Source organism: Mustela erminea, chromosome 4 (assembly GCF_009829155.1).
Source record: "Mustela erminea isolate mMusErm1 chromosome 4, mMusErm1.Pri, whole genome shotgun sequence".
Classification (NCBI taxonomy): domain Eukaryota; kingdom Metazoa; phylum Chordata; class Mammalia; order Carnivora; family Mustelidae; genus Mustela; species Mustela erminea.
Window position 1 is genome coordinate 72,456,187 of NC_045617.1, and position 22,360 is coordinate 72,478,546.

The 22,360-nt window shown below is 35.3% G+C and overlaps 1 protein-coding gene across 11 annotated transcripts in view; it reads left to right on the forward strand.

Moving 5' to 3' along the window:
* Positions 1-22,360, forward strand: part of PTPRK (protein tyrosine phosphatase receptor type K) — a 553,251-nt gene that overhangs the window by 111,657 nt on the left and 419,234 nt on the right. For all 11 annotated transcript variants that reach the window (XM_032339563.1, XM_032339566.1, XM_032339569.1 and 8 more), the window contains exon 2: positions 12,881-13,003. In XM_032339563.1, coding sequence (XP_032195454.1) covers positions 12,881-13,003 — 123 coding nt within the window. The remainder of the gene's footprint in view (positions 1-12,880; positions 13,004-22,360) is intronic.

Consider the following 22,360-nt stretch of genomic DNA (forward strand, 5'->3'; position numbering starts at 1 on the left):
ACTCTTTAATCTCTTAGTCTTTAGCCCAGCACTCTATTATCCCCCATTCTGTTCCTTCCCCAAGAGATGCTTTCATTGCTCCAGATCTCTATCACCTATTTTTTCTAACCCAGGAGTCCTTCTTTCTAGTATTGCCTATTCTATAGACTGTCTCCTGAAAGAATCTTAGTCAAATACAACTATCAGGAATGTCAGCTGATTGTTGCTCTCTACTATGATTTTCATGCTCTGGTTCCTCTGGCCCTACTTCTTTGTGCATCATATTGATCTAAATAAAAGTTATGTTAACATCCCAATTATGGACTAAAAATAAACATGAACTTGAGAGATAAGAGGACTTAGGAAGGTACTTGAATTGGAGGATATTTTTCTGTTTCCCCTAATAAATGTATCATGTGATTTCTGTAGTTGATTTTTATTGTATTTCACAAATTGGAAACGCTGTTTCTAGGAATAGATTTTTATTTTAGCAGCTTACTCTGCTATTTATTTCATTAGGTTTACTAGATTATTAGAAAAGTTTTGAATTAAATAAAGTTACGAGTAGTAGCTAGATAGTCCCAATCATGGTCCAAGCATTTCATGTGGAAATATGTACATAAATGCATTTTTCTGACAAAGTTATAAACTTATCCTTTGCAGATAAAGTAACATCAGAAATGCTTTTGACATGTTTAGCTCTCTATTATACCCTAATCTGTTTTGCATTCTGGTTGTACTTTCAGATGAGGCCTGAAGTTGCTGAAGTGATAAGTGAAAAGGAGCTAAGTTATGCTATTAGATGTCAGGAAAATACTAGGAAGTTATACTCAAAGCCATTCTTTCAGATAATTTTATTTTTGGCTGACTTACAATGCTATTGCTGTAATCAATCTTATCTTGGATGGTTTATCATAAAATGTTACTTCTTGTAAGTGGTTTCCCTGTGTTTGTTTTTCCCAATGTGCTTAAATAGCCAGGTGAAAATTGGTAGCTGGGGAGGGATACTTTTACATCATCGATCTCCTATGACACCTTCTTCTTTCCATTTGTGCACTTGAGTCAACATTTCTTTGCCTAATATCTTAAGATATTTTAATTGACTCTGTCAACATTTGTCAGATAATTGCTGAATTCTATATTGCTTATTAAAGTTTGCTTGTTTTTATCTTCACTAGTTGATAATGTTGAATATTTAGGTTCCCTGTGTAAAATAACTTTTATAATACCTTACTAGTGTTCATTAGCTTGAAGTTTGGGATTTTATTTGCTAGCACTATTGCTGGAAGTGCCCTTCAGGCTTGGAGGTAGTCTTGTTGCCTTTGGGTATCATGAGAGCCCCTTAAATAACTTGTCTTGGTTTTCAGGGGAGTTGGTAGTCCTGGGTTGTATTTGTAGGACTCACGACTGCACATATGTGAACATTTATGTAGGGTAAGTTTCTAGAAGTATAATTGCTGGTTTAGAAAGTAAGTGATTAATAACTTTGGTGTATAAAACCAAAGTGCCTTTTGCCCTTCCTATTGTTACTCTATGTACTATCAATACTAGATATTATCAGCCCTTTGACATTTTGCAAATGCTATGGCCAAAAAATTGCTCATTTTATTGGAATTTGCCTTTACTCGAATTTGAATAGTAAGCATGACAGGCTTTGCTTAAGTTTATTGGGACATTAATTAGGGGTAATTTGTTTTTACTAATTATTTGCTAGGATGGCCTTGTCAGCTCCATGTTGTAATAATGCCTTTTATTTTGTCTGTTTTTAGAGAGTTGAAATTTCCAAAATAGAAGCTCCAGGTTGAGGTGAACAGTGAGACAGGAAGGCTGTCCTACTCTGCAGGGCAGATCCCAGACTTCACACCCTGTCCTCACGTGCTACCGCTTTTAATCTGTTATTCAAATCTTATTTGCCAGCTTCTCAACCCCTCATATTTGGAATTAGAAATTTCCAGGTTTTTATGTTTCCTTTTGAAGAAATGTGTTTGCCTTTAATCAGTAAACTGTACAGTTGGATAGATTTAAAGTCAGTCATTATGTTTTAGAGCAAGAACTGAAGGGAAAATTAAAACAAGAATGTTAAATAAATGGGATATAAAGCTTCAGCCAATCTAAACATGATGAGACAAGGCTATTGCAGGTCTGTAGATATTATATCTACTGCTCTGATCTGCATGGAATTTGCAACAAAAGAAAGTTAACTTCTTATCTCTATTAAATTACTCTTCTATGCTCAGACCTCTTTTCTGCACTGAAGCACTTTATAATATTTTTGAGTTTTATTTGAAATTCTAATATGGACAGAGTCAACATCTTTAAAATATTTTTGTTACATAAGAGTGGTTAGATTGTGGTAGTTTATATTTTAGGAGTTCTACTGGGGAGTAGCATGAGTTTCTGACATACAGCTGAGTCTGTTACCATATAGCTGCTTTATCTTTTCACAATAGCCCATGAATGATGGGATATTGTTGTAAGCTCATCTTCCCTCTTCTAATTCTCCAAATTATTGGCCATATTACTCTAAAAATTTCATGTAAGTGTAAAACAAGAATAGAGCTTTCACCTACATGTTTTGCTAACTAAAATTCTAACTTAATGATACCTTAGATGTGTATAGCATTTAGCTTTAATGCCACAGGATATTGTGGAGAGATTTTTCAAATTAATTGGCACAGCATTCTTATGTAGTAGGTGGAAGTAGAGATGGGAAAGTAAAGCCAAATTGGGTGTTTTTTTAGTTGGTATAGAGATGAGAAAATGAAGATATAGGCAGGTCTGAATCTTGATGAGGCCCTGTATAAAACCTTACTCAATATTTTCCCAATTAAGACTCTCTCTATTGGGCCACCTGAGTGGCTCAGTCGGTTAAATGTCTGCCTGCAGCTCAGGTCATGATCCTAGGGTCCTGGAATCAAGACTCACCATTGGGCCTCTTGCTCAGTAAGGGGTCTGCTTCTTCCTCTCCCATCTTAAATGAATAGATGAGATCTTTAAAAAAAAAAAAAAAAGACATTCTCTGTTAGATCAGAATGGCCATTGACTTGACTTAACATGTCACTTAAATATCCTTGAGTAGCAGTGTTTTTTGCTACTTGGGAAATCTTTATTTTTCGTGGTAATTCCTCTGACTGGTAACTGCGGGCACTCAGCTGAGAAAGGAACCTTGAGAAGAGGAAGCTATTTTGACTCAGGCTGCTGCACTGGTTTGGTCAGAAGTTGATAAAAGACTGTAGTAAAAGTTGTACCAGAATTTTGGTTAAAGCCTGGAATGCTTACTTTATGAGGAACAGGACAGAAATTCCTGACAATATGGTTTCTGGCATCACTCAATATTAATGGAATGATTTACTTGTGGTTTGTAGGAGTGGCTTGTTTGCTGTGGACCTGGCAAGATGCCAAACACTGTATAAATGATGCTTAGAATGAGAGGAAGTGGTTAATGCAGCCCGTATCAGCAGTGTATATACAGACTGAAATAACGATATCCAACTTTCTTTATCTAAATAAAGATAATGGCAGAAAGAAACATAATTTTTCTTTTAAGAATGTGTTTTAGAAACTATGGAAAACTTGGGGTGCCTGGGTGGCTCGGTCAGTTAAGCATCTGACACTTGATTTTGGCTCAGGTCATGAGCCAAATGATCATGATTTCAGAGTCCTGAGATCCAGCTCTTTATAGGGCGCATGCTCATTGCGAGTCTGCTTCTTCCGGTTGCTGTACTCGTTCCCCACTCAAATAGATAAATAAAAACTATGGAAAACCCAAACATTGACCTGTATGCCTGATATATTATACCAAGTCTAGAATCATTTTGATAAGAAAGGGGCTTCATGTTAATGAATTTTTTTTTTTTTTTTTTACTTTGGGATGCATTTTAATTATTTCCCTAAATTAGTTGATTATCATTTCCTTGAAGTGTATTTCACAGTCTTACAAAACGGAATTGTTGACCTTCTTAAAATGTCCTTGGCTGTATTTAAGATTTCTTTGCCAGTCTGATGTAAATCTTTAAATTCAGAGCCTCAAAGCAGATCTTTACCCTTCCTCTAGGAGGGTGGGTTGTGGAATTTCGTTTTACATGACTTCAGCATTTCACAGAACTCCCTTCATAAATGAAAAATGGTCTGTTTCCCATCATGCTTGAGCTGAGTCAGGAGTAAGGGCTGAAATAAGCCAGGAAGTAGAACCCACCAGCAATCCCTTCATGAGAAACAAAACAAAACAAAGAAATGTTTAAGTGTGAGCTTGGATGGTTTTCCAATTTTACTGAAATGTAAATATGGCTTCAGTTGGGAATTTTATTTTTCAGTACATTTACTCTCTATTACTTTGTTCAATGGGTTTGTCTAGATTGTGTATCTAACGCTAAGCAAAAAAGATGAGATTTTACTGGGATAGATACAAGGATAAAAAATAGGAAGAGAAATTTGTGTAAATACACTAATGATCTTGGGTAAAACACCTGGCTTTTAAAAGTAGGATTAATGTTAAGGCTACTGTAAAAATTTCCAGAACAAATTGCTTTTACTTTATTTTAGTGTTTTCAAAGATAGAAAAGCTTCTTATTTATACCTGTTTTGGGGGAGATGAGGTGAGAAGTAAAGGTTGTTAAGCAAGGAGGATAGGACAGTGTTGTGAACATATGAATTCTCAGCCTGAAGTGACCCTGTTTCAGTGAAATTCTTTGCCAAAGTTACTAGTTAATCAGGTAGGCTTTTACAGCTCTATCCAATAAAGACCATTTCCTGTCGGTGGCATTAAGCCCGAGAGACTTCGATATGGGATGTGGTTTGAAGTTCCCTATGTTTTATGTTCAAATGATGGAGCACTACCATAAATAACGTCATATGGGTGGGATAGATAATGTGCTCTGTGTTGAGTAATACCAGGGGATTTGACCAGTGGAGGGAGCTGTACTTGGTGATTCGGAAAATACCTAATCTCCCCTGATTTTGAGGAGCCATTTAATGTGGGGAAGTTAAGAGTAAAGAACCCACAGTGCCCGGGTTCAGATCTTGGCTCTGATAGTTTCTTGATTTGTGACTGAGCAATTTTAATTTTTTTCTACTATGAGGTGCCTTTCATTAATACATTCCTCTTATATTTGAATAAACCTCTTTTCACATGTGATATCATTTCTGTGGCTGTTTGGCACGTAATCATCCATTAGCTCCATAATGAAGTTGGATGGTCACATATTGCCAGGCTGCACATGTCTGTCAGAGGCTTATTTTTGGATTTCATCTTGAGCCCTGGAAATTAGGTATGGAAACTTGGACTGCTCACACCTGTCTTCTGGGTCCCCTCCCATAGTGGACAAGTATTCACATGTATTTGAGACAAAGGATTGGTAGTCCTTTTTTTCCATATCTGTCTACTCCCCTGATTCATACAACTACTCTTCATTTTATTTCATTTATAGAAAGAGCACTGGATTAGTGATTCATAGAATGAGATAATGAATGATTGAAAGAGTGATTGTTCACACATACTATGCATATAAATATTTGCATGTCTATATGCATGTAGAAACTGAATCATGATATAAAATATATTTATTTCCCTTTGTGTCTTAAAAGTTTGGAACTCAGACTAGAGGACTTTGAGAGTTTCTTTGGCATTTCCATATTCTCACTTTCTGACTTGAATCTCTGCCCAGCCATATAATCTGATTTGGTTTCAGATGTAATTCTGTCATTCAAACTCAATCAGTTCAATTCCTGGCTGTGGACCACTGCTGCTTGTCTTGATATACGGGGAAAAAAATTCAGTCCTGTAGAGGTGATGCAGAAATCAAAGACCCTTGGTTCTAAGCTTTTAACCAGACTATATATTACATATAATTTTCAAGAATACTTTGGGCACCTGGGTGGCTCAGTTGGTTAAGCATCTGCCTTCGGCTCAGGTCCTGATCTCAGGGTCACAAGATCAAGCCCCACACTAGGCTCCCGGCTCAGTGAGGAGCTTACTTCTCCCTTTACTCCTGCATGTGCTCTCTTTGTCCCTATCTCTGTCTCTCTCTTTCAGATAAATAAATAAATATCAAAATAGAAAAAAAAAAAAAAAGAAGCAGCAGCTTACGATCAAATGATCTAAACCAGGGGTTGCTGAACTATGACACAGAAGCCAAATCCATTTTGACACCCATTTTTGTAAATAGAAGTATAATTTGAATACCGCCATATCCATTTGGTGGGTATTCTCAGTGGCTGCTTTCTTGCTTCAGTGACATACAGTTGTGACAGAAATGGTATGGCCTGGGTGTGCCTCAGTGGTTCAGTTGGTTAAGCATCTGGCTTTGGCTCAGGTCATGATCTTGGGGCCCTGGGATCCAGCATCACTGTGGGCTCCCTGCTGAGTGGGGAGTCTGCTTCTTCCTCTCCCTTTACCCCTCCCCCTGTTTATGCTATCTCTGTCTCAAATAAATTAAGAAAAATCTCTCTCTCTCTCTCTTTCTCTCTCTTTTAAGATCTTATTTATTTGTTTGACAGAAAGAGAGATCACAAGTAGGCAGAGAGGTGGGCAGAGGGGGAAGGGGAAGCAGGCTCCTTGCTGAGCAGAGAGCCTGATGCGGCGCTGGATCCCAAGACCCTGAGACCATGATCTGAGCGTAAAACAGAGGCTTAACTCACTGAACCACCCAGGTGCCTCAGGTTAATAAAATCTTTAAAAAGAAAAAGAAAACAAAAAAGAAATGGTAAGGCCTGCAAAACTGAAAATATTTATTAACTTGTTTTTTACAGATAATATTTGCTGACCCCTGATCTAAAGGAAGGTATTTCCTAAGTGAAAGCATATCTGATGATGGTAATATGGTAATACTGCCTTTACGGAAATGCTTTAAACTTTTTGAGTAAATTATATGGAAATTGTAAGTTTCTCGTTTAGGCTTTAGTACTTAGATATGTGCATAGGTTTGCATCTGTACAGCATATATAGATAATAAACTGTCAAGAATGAGACATAAGAAAAGAAGGCTACTGTTAACAGAAAACTTGCTGAGTGTTAGGGACTTTACATGCATTATCGTTAATACTCACACAATTAACTGTACTGTAGCTATTATTGTCTTGATTATACTGGAATGGAGATTAAAGCTCATAGAAGTAAAATAGCAAAGCTATGTATGTGTTGAACCTTCACTTCTTGCTGTGTCTCAAAACTGTCTCTCTCCTACCACCGAAGTGGTGTGTGTGTCAATTCCTTGAAATTCCTCAAGTTTTTTTTTTTTTCTTTTTAAAGATTTTATTTATTTTTATGACATAGAGACAGCACAAGCAAGGGTAGCAGCAGAGGGAGAGGGTGAAGCAGGGAGCTCGATGTAGGGCTTGATCCCAGGACCCTGGGACCATTGCTTGAGCAAACTGATTGAGCCACCCAGGCACCCTGAAATTCCTTAAGTTTTATCCACTGAAATTTAGGAGATTTTAATATTGCCTCTGCAAAGATGGAGGGGAGTGAATTTGGGTTTATTATTCTATTCTGGCTAATTCAGTCTTATTAAAGGAAGATTACTCAGTCAGATTTGCTTTGAATCACAGACAGTTGGAATAGAAGTCTTACAAGCTAAGTAGTTTTGGATTATATATATTAAACATATATTCTTGGCTAGAAATGGAACTTTAGGGATGAACAATTAGATAATTTAGGGGTGTGTTTGAAATGAGCTCTTCTCTGATCATTAAGAATCATTTGCATCTATCAATAAATGATGGGTTTGGATTTCCACAAATGTGTTTCAAGTTCTTTTCCTTTATGAAGGAACTAGGCTCAAATAATATTTTCACATACTAATTAGTTACTAGCAGGGTAAAAGACTTTTCTTTTTTCTTTCTTTCTTTCTTTTTTTTTTTTTTTTGGTCTGAAGTGATTATCTTTTAAGCAACTCTTTTACATGAATTTTCTAATTTTTCTTCAGTAGATCCTCTTTAGTATTGAATCAGAGCAATGTATTATGACAAGTGACTCATATTTATGCTCCCAAAGGTATTTGTACTTTGCATCTATTTGGATTTTTTTTCTTACTTGAACTTCAGTACATAAATCGAGAAAAAAATGTTGCTTATTTTTAGAGCAGATGTAAACTACCTAAACATTGCTCATGGCATTGTTAATTCTTATTTTGTAACTTCAGTAGTCCCAGAATTGTAAGAAAAACAACAAAAAAGCCATTAAGATAACCTAGTAGATTTCAGAAGAAATAAGAACTTTATATAAAAGCATTAATTTTTACCCTTTTTCCAATAATCTTTTTTTCTGGGAATAGACTGTATTGACTCAGATTATATGTAGAATTAACATTTAAGATATTTAGTAATAAATTCCTTTTCTGTTCTTCTGAATTTTTTTTGTGAAGTGTATTGGCCTCTTTGTAATGAATTTTGGGGATTATATCAGTAAACTTATATTATGGTTTCTTATTAGCATAGATAAAGATGATCTATTTAAAGTTAGTTTAATTCAGTATTCCATGTGTCCTAATGTAACATGTGTCAATCTTTCTTTTTGTTCTTAATGGAAGAAGGATCATTACAGAGTTGATGATCACTTACATGAGCGAATTTGCATTACAGCTTAATTCACAATTGGAAAAGATTGTGTCCATTTTTGAAGACCATTAACAGCTGTGCTAAGGATATTGTGTTTGCCAACATATTTTGTCCAAGAGTTTCTCTTTTTAAAACCTTGTTATTCTAAACTATTTAAGAAAATAAAAAGAAAAATAATCTGTGTTTTCAACTAAATGAAGTTTGTTCTTTATATATAGTAAAGAACCATGAAAGAAAATTTCATATGTTTCTTGCTATTCTATTTAGTCAGGAAATTAAGACTGGACGCAAGTGCTCTGGAGGGGGAGAATGTGAAATATCCTAGTACAATCTCTTTTATTTATTTATTTATTTATTTATTTATTTATTTATTTATTTTTAAAGATTTATTTATTTGTGTGAGAGAGAATGAGGGAGCAAGAGAGGGAGCCCAGGCACAGGTCAGTGGGAGGAGGGGCAGAGGAATTGGGATGGAAAGTCCTCGAGCAGACTCCCCACTGGGCAAGAAGCCTGGGGGCAGGATTTAATCACGGGACCCTGATAGTATGACCTAAGTCCAAATCAGGAGTTGGTTAACGGACCCTGAGCCATCCCAGAGCCCCTAGTACAGTATCTTTAAAAAGAACGCCCTTTACAAAATGCTCAGAGCTGTCCGGGGCTCTATTGACTTTTTATTTTTCTCTAATTATTTAAATTTTATTTTTTTAATTTAATTTACTTATTTTTAATTTTTTGAAATTATTTTTCTCCAATTTAACTTTGTTCTAAATTAACCCCAACACTGGTTTTTACTGAAAAGTTTGACATCAGAGAAGACTGAGTTTAGTATTCTTTCTTTCATCAAGTCTGTCACCATCTGTTTAAATAAAGAGTCAAGAGTTTAAATGCTGAATGTTTAGGCAACATCGTTTTGGGGTTGGGATACTGATGTTTCTTTCTTTCTTTCTTTCTTTTTTTTTTTTTTAAAGATTTTATTTATTTATTTGACAGACAGAGATCACAAGTAGGCAGAGAGGCAGTCAGAGAAAGAGGAGGAAGCAGGCTCCCTGCTGAGCAGAGAGCTGGATGTGGGGCTCTGAGCTGAAGGCAGAGGTTTTAACCCACTGAGCCACCCAGGCGCCCCAGATACTGATGTTTCTTAGTACCAGTCCTTTCAGTGAGCATTTTAGGAGTGGAAAGAAATTCAGGCAAATCCAAATTAGCTTGATTTTTATCTTTAGGTGAACAGTTTGCAAAGCCCCATTAAGGATTGAGATAGAGGAAGCTGACCATTGCAGCTGTAGTTAGATGTTTGATTGGTAGGGAGGAATTAGCAATCTGTGAAATGGCTCTTCAGAAGTGATTTTCCTCCAAGGGTCAAGGAATTTGGGATTGTGGTTTCTCTGACATGATTTGCAGATACTCATTTTGGTCTTACTGGTGGCAAATACAACTGAAATGTAGGCTGCTTCCTTGATTTTTCATCCCCTCTACTTAAAAGTTCTTTAATATCTTGCCTTTTTTTGTTGTGCTGTCTAGCTCAGAGAAATGTTAAGTTCATTAGCTATGTTTTTATGAATTAGAATCTTGCTAAGATGCTTCTCCTTTAAGTAGATTTTAATGCTGTGTCTGAAGGTGTGTTGAACTCAGAAACATGTGTAGAGAAGACAATGTAGTAGAAGACTTTGTGTTATAAGACTTTCTAGTGAGCCTTAAATGGTAAACAGGGCTGTATATAATGGGATTACCTCAGGGTGTATTTTCTTGTGTTATCTGTTACGTGTTATCTGCTGTAAGGTTGAGCCAAACATTCTACTTCCATTTTCCTCCATTTCTCTTTAAGTTATGCATGACAATTAGAGTTGTTACTACTATTATTGTTGTTGCTGTTATTTTTAGCATGGCTTGAATTTTTTCCTACTCCTGGATAAAATCCTCTGATGTCTTCAGTACAACTACAGATTAAAATCTAAGCATTTTATATCTAAAATCTTTCATATTTAGTTGTATTTCTGACTGTCCCCTACATACTTTTCTTCATTTTCATAATATAGAAATTTTTGAGGATATTTGAGATCCCCAAAGTCCCATGTTTCTTTAGAGTTGCATGCCTTTGCTTTTGCTTTTTCTTTAATTTTGGTCCCATTGCCATTCTGGCCCAGCTTTATCTTTACTCATCTTAATAGGCCTAAGGACATGCAGCTTTCTCTAACCCTCCCTGGTGTAGGTAGCCAGTTCATTTGTATTCTCTTTGACTTTGGTCATACTGTCATTATCCTTTGTAACACATTGTGTGTATGTGTGTGTGTGTGCGTGCGCGTGTGCGCGCGCCCGCGTGCAGGTGCATGTGTCTATGCTGTGCCACTATGCATTCATCAGGCCAGGAGCAGGTTTTTTTGTTTTGTTTTGTTTTTTGTTTTTTAAATTTCCTGTCATCTAGTTCAGTATACGGTGTAAGTATTTACCCTTGAAATATAAAATACAAAAAGATTTAAAAAAATGTTTTATGGGAGATTTATTGATATGCCCTATGTGCTGCAAACAGATATATGGTACATCTCAGATTAGAATTTATTGTAAGCTGCAGTAGTAAAAATCATCTTTTTGAAAATTTTCTTATCAATCAAGTCAAGTGGACTAATAACTATTTCCAAAACTCTTGACTGATAGGGCAGTGATGTGCAACAACAAATAGTAAGGGTTGACCCACTTCTTTTGTACAGATACTTCCAGTGGTTATTACTAGTCAGAATCCTGGAGTCTAAAATTAACCATGGCTATGAAGGGCAGCAATTAAGGTCATTTGTCTTCCAAATGAGCCAATGTAGGTTCCATCTGTAATTCAAATTTATATACAGAGGCCACTCACACTATTATAAAGGGCAGTGGGGGCCCTGAAGGCTTATGTTACAAAGCAATAAGTCATTTTGGGCTTATGATAGCAAATTATATCTTGAGAAAAACTTTTCCCTTGCTATGTGAAGATGCATTTCCTAGCAACCTTTTTTTCCCATTGATTAATTTTAAATTAAGATGTACATCATTTTCCATGAAAGCATTTATAAGAGGCTATTTTAGGATATTTAAAAGACATTATTAAGTTTTCAAGCTACTGAAGTTTGATTATTTTAAAGGATTGATGTAGTCATAAGAATGATTCAAGGATGCCCACATACATGGTCTGCTTTCAAAAATGGTTATTAGGGCTGTAATGTCATCTGAACATATCTGATCTTGCCTTCTTGGCTTATCTCCGTCATTAGTGAGGAAAGTGATTTTTTTTTTTTTATATGTAAGCTGTAAACTTTTCTTTAAAAAAAAAAAAAAAAGGTTCCTTGTATATGGAGAAGAATTTATAGGCCAGAAGTTTAACACTCTGTAGTCTGCTATTTGGTCAGAGAATTCACTGAATTTCTTCACAGAGATCCCCATGGAAACTAAACAAATAACTTACTTGAAAGGAGACAGGTTATTGGTTTTTCTCATTAAACCCACTGCTGAATTTTCATTAGTTCTAATCCATTTTCTTTCAAGATTAGACATACAGGCCAGTTCTTATTTTCATGAAATGAATAAACTAAGTATGTTGAGTTTTGTGTGCCTGTATATGTACGCTGAGAAGCAAAAGTAATCATTTTACTTCTGCCATAAAATTACTCCTGAGGGGGGGCAGGAAAAATGATTGATATAAAAGGAAAGGCTACCTCCATTTATTTTTTTGAAAAAAGGTTATTAAATAAAGTGGTAGTGGTGAGAGTAATTACAGACTAAATCTGATCAGTTTTACGTTTTAGTTTTTTCCCCTCCTTTTAAGTCGTAAGTGTATATGAAAGTAATCTAAATAAGGTATGGAAGAATGAATGTATCACTGACCTCAAACACTTATAGATGCTTTAAAGCTTTATTTGTTTCATTTGCTACTTCAAATGTTCTTTCAAAGTGTTCTTTTCAAGCAAGGAGTTTGGTAAGATTTAAATATTAACTTCACCTTTTTGAACTTGCATCATGAAAAAAGACAATTTTTACTTTTTCCCTTCTCTGCACCAAAGTTGTTAAAATCTATTTAGATTTCAGGTGGTTTGCGTATTTCAGGAAAGCTTCGCTATACAAGTATCTTTTACTATTTTTAGTCTTTAAAAATCTGTGCCTTAGCCTTCCTTCTGAGGCTCAAACTGGTTTCTTATTCAAACAGAAACTACTGATACAAATTCATTTTGTGTGAAAATTTAATGGGAATAGTCAAAAACAGGAGTACCAATTATTATTGAGTGCCATTTTACATATTCAAAATAATCTTTCCTTCTCCAGCACATTCTCAATTTTTAGCAAATCTGTATAGAATATAACAATAATTTTTCTCTTCTCTTAGGTGGCTGTACTTTTGATGATGGTCTAGGGGCCTGTGATTACCACCAGGATCTATATGATGACTTCGAATGGGTACATGTTAGTGCCCAAGAACCTCATTATCTGCCACCTGAGATGCCTCAAGGTGAGAATCATTCTGTTTACCCAGTATTGAGGGAATGGCTTTGGAATATGTATCATTTTCATACTTTTGGTGTAACACAGTCATTTGTTATAGTAAACTACTAATGGGCAAGCTACTTGACCACACCTATGAACCTTATTTTTGTCTTTGCCTTTCCTGCAATAACTTTTCTATAATCCTGTATTCTTCAAGAATGCTCACTATGTTTTTGTTATATCTGACTGGAAAAATATACGTATTTGTGGTTCTTGTTTTTTTTTTTTAAGATTTTTATTTATGTATTTGAGACAGAAAGATACAGAGAGAACATGAGCAGGAGGAGCAGGTGTCCCAAAGAGCCAGGAGCCTGATGCTGAGCTTGATCCCCAGACCCCGAGATCATGACATGAGCTTCAGAAGGCAGAAGCCCAGCTGGATAAGCCACCCACGCACCCCTGGTTTTTTTTTTTTTTTTTCCTATTTAATAAAAAGGCAAAATGTAAACAAAACCAAGAAAAAAACACATAAAAGCATAGCAAACAGAATTCTTTTAAAATAACCTAAAATGGAAGATCAATTTGCTTAATACCTATTCAGTTAAATGACATGGGTTTAGTACAATCAGACTGAAAGGAAGGGTTTATAGTCCATGATGGGGAGAAGCCTTATCTCATTGTCGCTCTGCTTGCAAGCATACAAGTGGCTCTGAGGAGAGGGAGCCAGGACACAAAATTGTCAAATGGAGGAGGAGGTCTTTTCTGGGTAGATTTTAGATAAATAGGGCTGTTCCCTGTATCTAGACTTTGATATATCCTTTGATTTCTGGTTTTGTGAAATAATGTATCTAATTGGTTAAGCCAGTCTGCGTTGTGTTTTTTCTTACTTGTGAAAAACACATTAATGTACAGTAGCCATCTGACATATTATTTTATAATGCATCATTTATTAGTACTATCAGACTAATATTTGTGCCTTCAGTTCTACATATTAATTTGGGGTTAATTCCAAACTCTGTATGTATATGTTTAGCAATAATTTATTAAATTGTAAAAATTAAAAATGTCAACAGGAATACTAAAATATAATATTACAAAGCATGAACTATTTTCCTTCTAATATTTAGAAATAAATACAGGTTATACCTATACATTATATATAATCATGTATAATATAATCATGTATATATAATAATATACAACATAATATTTAACAACATAATATATTAATATGCCATGTAGTAATATATAATCATTATGCAATTATTATACATAATCATATATATATTTGATAAGCTGATTACCTGTTGCTGATAATTTAAGTTTTAACACATGTTTTCAGTACTTTTATTATGATCTTTTTAAATTTAATTTTATTTTTTCAGTGTTCCAAGATTCATTGTTTATGCACCACACTCAGTGTTATTATGATCTTTTAAAAATACTTTATAATTAATTTTCTACAAATTCAGAAAGACATTCCTATAGTGAGTGAACTTTAGAAATGACAATTTTAGGGGCGCGGTGGCTCAGTAGGTTAAGCCTCCGCCTACATCTCAGGTCATGATCTCAGGGTCCTGGGATTGAGCCCCACATTGGGGTCTCTGCTGAGCAGGGAGTCTGTTTCCCCCTCTCTCTCTGCCTGCTTCTCTGCCTACTTGTGATCTCTGTCTGTTGAATAAATAAATAAAATCTATAAAAAAAAAAGAAATGACAATTTTAGACTGGCCACTGGAGATGAAAATGTAAATTCAAGTGAACCAAGGAAGATAGTTTTATCAATAGCATTTCTGAATTTACTAAGTAATCTGATGTATAGAGCCAAAACGCTTAAAACATCAGCAATAAATGACAGTACACCACAAGTGCACAAAGTAAACAAAACTGTACCTAAAAATTACATTTCCCAATTATGGTTCCAGAAAAGAATATAGTAACTATATTCTTTGACAGGTTTTTATTGGTCCCCCCTCTAATGTGTATTTTGAGAGTAAGGTGAATTAAATCTGCTTTCTGTTTTAAATTGTCACCTTCCATGGCTGAGTAGGCAAATGGTTATCTCAGAAGCTGAACTGAGCCATAATTTTCTTGCCAGAGGAATAAATTGGTATTAGGTGGCTGACATCCTTTGCTTCTTATGTATGTCTCCTGTGTTGCCAGCAGACCCATTTAGTTTTGTGCATAGGTGTGTATTTATCTTTCAAAGGTATAGAACTTTTATTTTCTTCATACATTTTAAATGAACAAACTCCTATAATATTTCACCTGAGTTTTCTCTGTGGTATATTTAGAATTTTTTTTTTAAATATAAAATTAAAAGGGGGTGGGCTGGGATGCACACATTTTGACTGTTTATCATCAGAGAATAATCAGAAAGATGTTGATTTATGGAAATGTTACCATTGTTAATTACCACTGAAGATGGATAATGAATAGCTGAAGAGATACTGCTCAGATGACCTTGTTGGCTCACCTTTGATGAACAGCTTAATCGCTAGTTAGAGTACAGGATGATATGCACAGAAAATGAAAGTGTTTGAAATTCAGCCACATCTTCCAATTAATAGGACATTAAGTAATTAATCATGCAGAGGAGGGAAAAGGTCATGGCTACTTTAGTTTTGCCAAATGTGACTTCTGTTTGGTCTTTAGGGAGAGTGAAAGAAAGCACCCATGTGTATCTTTTATTGCTCTCTTTTTACAATAGATACCATTTTTTCCCCACTTTCCTTCTGATATTTCTTTACAATGCTTCTGATATTTTTTTAAAAACACTGTTCATAACAGAAGTTAAAACAAAAAGGAGACATTTATATTTATCCTGTTAAAATTTTATGAAGGGTCCATTTATTTTCAAATAAATAGTCAGGCATGTTTACTTGTTTCATTTATTAAACAAACAAAAACTCTCAAACCTTTGGCAACCCTTAAGTAAGAAGTCTAGGTCTCAGATGTAAACTTGTTATTGATCTATTGAACTCTCTAGACAGCACTTGGACATTGTTAATTGCCTTCTATTTATTGACCTTTTTGGACTGGAAACATAGAAGGAAAGAAGACAGATTGGGTGGACAAAATAGACTAGAATAATAGAAGAATAAAGATGGTAGGAAACAAGAAAAAGGAAAGAAGAGAATTCTTTCTTAAAGACATATTGCTATCAATAATTGTTTAAAATATTCTTCAGCAGTCCCTAGCCCCAACACTCCCTTTATCAGGTGACAATGATGATGACTGAAAGGCCTGCTAAGTGCATTAAAAATAGAATGCAAAAGAATTAATTTAGGCCATTTAGTATTAGGGTAATGGCCAAAAATCATAGGAAAATATGAGCACCTCCTCAACTCAGTCACCAAGGATATGTGAACTATATTCACAATGAGAAACTACTACACACTCGGCAGGAAGATGAAAATCAGAATTTCAGGTTTTGTAAGAATATAGAGCAAGTGAAACTCTCATATACTATTGGTCAGAGTATAAATCTGTGCAAGCATTTTGTACAACCTAATGGCCTAGTAAATCCATTCTTGGGTATAAGCCCCGTAGAATTGAGTACACATGTTCTCCAAATGACATGTGCAGGAATGCACTAGTGTTCATAACATGCTCAAACTGAAAGCAATGCAAGGATATCGCTTAACAGTGCAGTGGATGAATATGCATTTATGGTGGTGCATTCATCTTAGGGAATATTACACAGCAATTACAGAAATGAACTGTTGCCATTTTTGATATGAATGAAAGTCACAAACATCACATTGAAGGAAAGAAAGCGGACATAGAAGAATATGTACCCTATTTCATTTATATAAATTTCAAAGACAGGTTAAACTATTGATGATGTTAGAAGTCAGGGTATTATTTACTTGCAGGAGGGGGTGGCAGGGGTGAGGGATTATTAGTGCTTGGCAAGTGGCATGGTGGGCCTTCTGTTTGGGCAATAAATACTGTATTTCTTGTCTGGATGGTGTTTTCATGGGTATGCCCAAACTGAAAAATCATTGAGCTGTGTATTTTTGACCTCAGGACTTTTCTCTGTATATCTTATTTATTAATAAAAAGTGGCAGAAAATAAAGCAAAATAAAGCCAGTGCTCACAGGGATGCCATGGGAAAACCAAACTAATAATTAAAAATGTTATAGATTAAAATAAAAGATGTATCATAGGACATCTCAAATGGACTCAAACTCTTTTCCATCGTTCTGGATCTGCACCCCAACATTCAAGGAAAATGTGGTCTCTGAGCATCTCTGAGCCTTTGTATGCTCTTTTCCCTCTGATTAGACAGTTCTCTGCCCACTTATCTGCTCATCAAATTATTACCCATCCTTACTGTGTCTATTCAAGTTCCATCTGTGTTGGAAAGATTTTTCTGATTGGCTTAGAACTCATATTTTTTCTGTCCTCATATCTGAATGTTTTCTACTGCATTTTGTACATATTTCAGTTGTAGCTGTTACAGTATCATCTTTGTGTATGTCATTCTTTCCTCTAAACTATAAGTTCTTTGTGAACATAAACTGTATTTTTTTCGATTTCCCAAGACACTATTTCATTTTATTTAAGCAAAACTGTCAACTTATATAATGTTTTTTAAAATACTTTGGTCGAGGATTAAACAAAATTTTTCTTTCACTTGCTAAAAATTTAACTGAATAAAAAAAATGCCCTAGTTCTGGGACATTATATTCAGTTCAAATTTTAATGTGATTAGAAGATCATCATATAATTATTAATATATGGCTTTTGCCTTTGTAAATGATTTTACCTATTTATTTCAAATATAATTTTAAATGTTATTAATACTACCAAGAAGGAGCTCCCTTTAGGTTTTCTCTCTCTCTCCTTTGTCTTTTCCATGTCAAATTCATCTCAATCTTTTATTCCATAGAAGCCTGGAATGAGAATGAGAGATGTTACGTAGAAGTAGAAATTATTCTTTGATCTCAAATACATCTGTGTCTGTGACCTTCTTTGTCAGATATTCTCTTATGCTTATGACCTCATGAAGCAAACTCATTTGACCATTTTGCTATATGTTCTGCCTAGATCTGAGATTGGGGATCATAATTGACATCTCAATACATTTATCATCTACTATAATTATAACTGCTTTTTTTCTTAAACACCTTTTGTAAAATGACTAATTGAATTTTAGTTTAGAGTCTCTAGAGTACCCCTTTGGTAGTATTTAAAATTATGACTATGTTGTATCTCACCTTCAGTCTGGTACTTTTCACTAATAATAATGTAAATCAGTATACACACTTCCTTCCATAAAATGCATACATGCTATGTAGACATTAAGAAAGAAGACTCTCTGTCATTAAATTAATCTGAAGACTGAAGTAGGAAACTATTCCTCCTTTGTTATAAAACCTAGTGAGGTGTCATTCATTAGTTTAAGAACCTATTAGATCTTAATTCTGCCCCCTTGTCAAGCCCCCAAACTAAAACGTAGAGAACAAGTTACACAGAGAAGGATGAGGAATGAACAATGCTGTTAAGAAATGTATCTTTAGGGGTACCTGGGTGGCTCAGTGGGTTAAAACCTCTGCCTTTGGCTTAGGTCATGATCCCAGGGTCCTGGGATCGAACCCTGCGTTGGGCTCTCTGCTCAGCAGGGAGCCTGCTTCCCTTCCTCTCTCTCTCCCTGCCTCTCTGCCTATTTGTGATCTCTGTCTGTCAAATAAATAAATAAAATCTTAAAAAAAAAGGAATTAATTTATTACATTTAGAACTATGTATCTCCCCCACCTTTTCTTAATCTCAGAGTTCAAACATGAATTATTAGCCGAGTTGTTAAATAAAGGTTGCCTTCTTCAAATATTTATTTGGAGAGACTGAATGTGTTTGTGTATTTAGTAGGGAGTGTGCATGGGTCACATGATTGTGTGCCTGGCTTTCTTCTGATAGTGTGATGTTTAAAAGTCAAATAAAACATTGAGTTCCACAATTTGATTCATATGATGACATTTTATAGGTTATACAATTCCAGCTAAGTTTTCTATGCTAAGATGATAATGTCTTAGTTTTATAGGAGAAGACTTATATAATTTGCTAAACAGTGTTATTATGTATGCTGTGATTCATATTTTTATACATCTCTAGAGAAATTTCAAGGGAGTTTTTGCATTGACTTACCATTTCTAACCTATAAGTCTATCTCTGGGAACCTTAATCACTTATAAAAATGAGTGGATCACCTGCCTAATCTTTTCATCACTCTATTATAAACAATTGATAGTAAGACACAGGTTTCTACCTGTGTCATAGCTGCCAAAATCTTACACATCTGAATGAACAGAATTATTTGACAGCAGATTTACCAAAGTCAAAGGATGGCAGAGATGGTAAGATAAAGTTGTGTACAGTGTTGGTATATAGTGTTGGTTAATAGAGATATTAAGTTGTAGTATTGTGGCTGATGTTGTTTGTGTTAGAGGATAGAGCAAATCAGGTCAAAATGTTGGTTTATTTTCTTTTTGTAGTCTAGTTATCATTGTCTATTAGTATGACTAAAGATAATGTGTGTATGTGTCTGAACCTGTGCAGTTTGTCTTAAGGAGAATTGAGAGATGGATAGTAGAGTGGAGATGAAAGACAGGGAGACAAGGACAGACAAGAGAAGAACAAGAGAATAGCTTAACATCAATTCATTAACACAGATGGGAATTTAACTCGTGGATATAGGCATTAGATTCTTTTTTTTTTTTTTTTTTTCTTTAAGATTTTATTTACTTGTCAGGGAGAAAGAGGCCCAAGTAGGGGGGAGCAGCAGGCAGAGGGAGGGGCAAATGGAGGGAGAAGCAGGCTTCCTGCTGAGCTAGGAGCCTGATGCAGGACTCAATCCCAGAACCCTGGGATTATGACCTGAGCCAAAGGCAGATGCTTAACTAACTGAGCTGCCCAGGCATCCCAATAGACATTAGATTCTAAGAAGGTGACAGAGCCTGAAACCTTACAGGTTTAAAACTGTAAGGCCATGCATCATTTGATGATTTTCAGTTTTTTCTTTTTTAGTACTAGAATTCTTTTTATGAAAATAATATTTCTCCGTACTCACATATGTAAAATCAGCCACAAGGATCTAATGATCCTAGAACCTGTTTGCTTTGTACTCTCTATATCCCTACCTCTACCCTCTTCTCCACTACCCCAGCTCTATCAAGATGGCTTCTGTGAAAATCACTTAGTGATAGAAGTCTTCAAAAGACACTTTGCAAACAGTGGTTTGGTGCACATTCAACATAAAGTGTGCAAAGATGAAGGTACTTACTACCATTAGCTATGACTTGTTAGTGGCCTACTGGGTTTTCCTATACTAGGGACATGATATATTTTCTTAATCCTCACACGAACCCTACAAATTAGTGACATTTTAGAGATAAGTAGAGTGAATAACTTGCTTAAAGCCCCCCAGGGATGGGATTTGAAATTAGGTTCATGTGTCTAATATCAAAATTACTCTTGCACAGTATCATCCTGCTTTGTAATCTAGTGTAGCTGATACGTTCTTGAGTTGCTCATGGACATTTAATCCACTGTATAATGAGGTATCTATTTTGATTTTTTACTGTTTTGTCTAAAATACTATTTCCGTAATTTAAAAGCTGTGACTGTCTCTTTTTAAATCTTTGCATGAAGCGGACTCTGAGATTTGTTTGGAATTGAGACTGTCAATCCCTAGGGAGATACTTCGTCCTCTCTTTGATTTACCTGTGTGTTATTTTTAGTGATTTGATGAACACTTGCCCCATGTCTGTGTAAGCAGACCTTTGGAAACACCTATATTATCTGCTGTCTCATTAGAGCACATATGACAGGAAAAAAAATAGTGGACTAGAGGAATCAGACTAAAGTTTAGGGTTTGAAAATAATTTTAAGACTTTGTTTGCAGTGGGGTATTTTAGGACTAGAATTATGGGCTTATTTCAGTGTGTTCTTCCAAACCATGTTATCATGTATCTGTTGGTGCTTTTGCCCTCAGCACGGAGAAGATAGTTTACCACATTTGAGTTGCTTATTAAAAACAGTGGGAGTTGAAGGCAGTGCAGGGTCAGAGAGAGAAAAGCAGTAATGGACTTCATGAAGGGAGAAACACTTCTTGAAGGCTGGTTTTTAATGTAAGGACTATTACCCTTGTGGACATAAATGCAGCATGAAGAATGTCTAAATTACTGTGGACAGAAATGGCATGCTGAGACAGGGTTATTTTCCTGATATTTCAGGTACATAATGTATCAAAGTTAGATATGTCCCAATATAGCTCAGTGGAAAAAAACAGGTTAACCTTAAGAAAGAAAAAGAAAAAAATTAATATTGGTGTCAGGCTAGAGAAGTTTCAGCCCTTTAAATGGATTAGGATAAGAATACAGAGTAATTTCAAAGACTATACAGGTACCTTTAACATATACCTTAAAATCAATACATAGTCCAAAGAAACAAAATTACTTTTCCTTGGGGGAGTGTGACCGCAAGTGCGGTGATGACCTTATACATTTCCTCTCCAAAAGTAAACTTGCCTCATGGTGGCTAAGAAATTCTTCTAGTCCCAGTTTAAAAGCTTATTATCTTTCAAACAAAAGAAGAATACCAGGAAAAGAAAAGTCTATAAAAAGAACAGATGATAAGTAATTAAATTAGAGATTATTTAAAGGATATGTGATGTTGCTTATCTCATAGTTGATATTATAAAAAATATAGAGCTTTGCTTAAGTACTTGTCATTACATAAAAAGGTGCTTTTTAAATCTCGGAGTTTTGTCAGTTTTCAAATCTAATTTCTGCTGAGCGTACTACAGTATGTTGTACAGACATATTCCCCTTCCCTCAAAGAGCAAGTTATTGATTGGGAAATATCTCTCAGCAAAAAAATGAATGTTTTCTATACTTAGAGTGCCTGGCACCTTATAAATGCCAGCAGCATCATGAACTCTTCACCTAGGGACATAGATTAGAGAAATAGGCTGATGTGCTTCTTAAGCAGTTGATGAGAAGAAAATTAAATAGAACAATTCCACAAAGTTCATTTCATATATTTCTGTACCTTCTCCTTTCCGCTTGATTTTAGATAGTTGGTGAATTAAGTAGGAATTTGGAATGTCAATTTGGCTATTCAAAAGTTGTGATTTTATCCAAGCCAGGTTAGATGCTTTCCTGACCACTTTTATCTAATCTCAGGCATTTTTTTAAAATACTGCATTTCACCTAATTTTTCTTTATTTTATTTACTTTTTTTTTTTTTTTTAAAGATTTCATTTATTTATTTGAGAGAGAGAGAGTGCGTGAGCTGGGGGTAAGGGTTGTGAGGAGGTAGAGGGAAAAGCAGACAGCTCCTCACCGAGCAGGGCCCAATGTGGGGCTGGATCCTAGGACC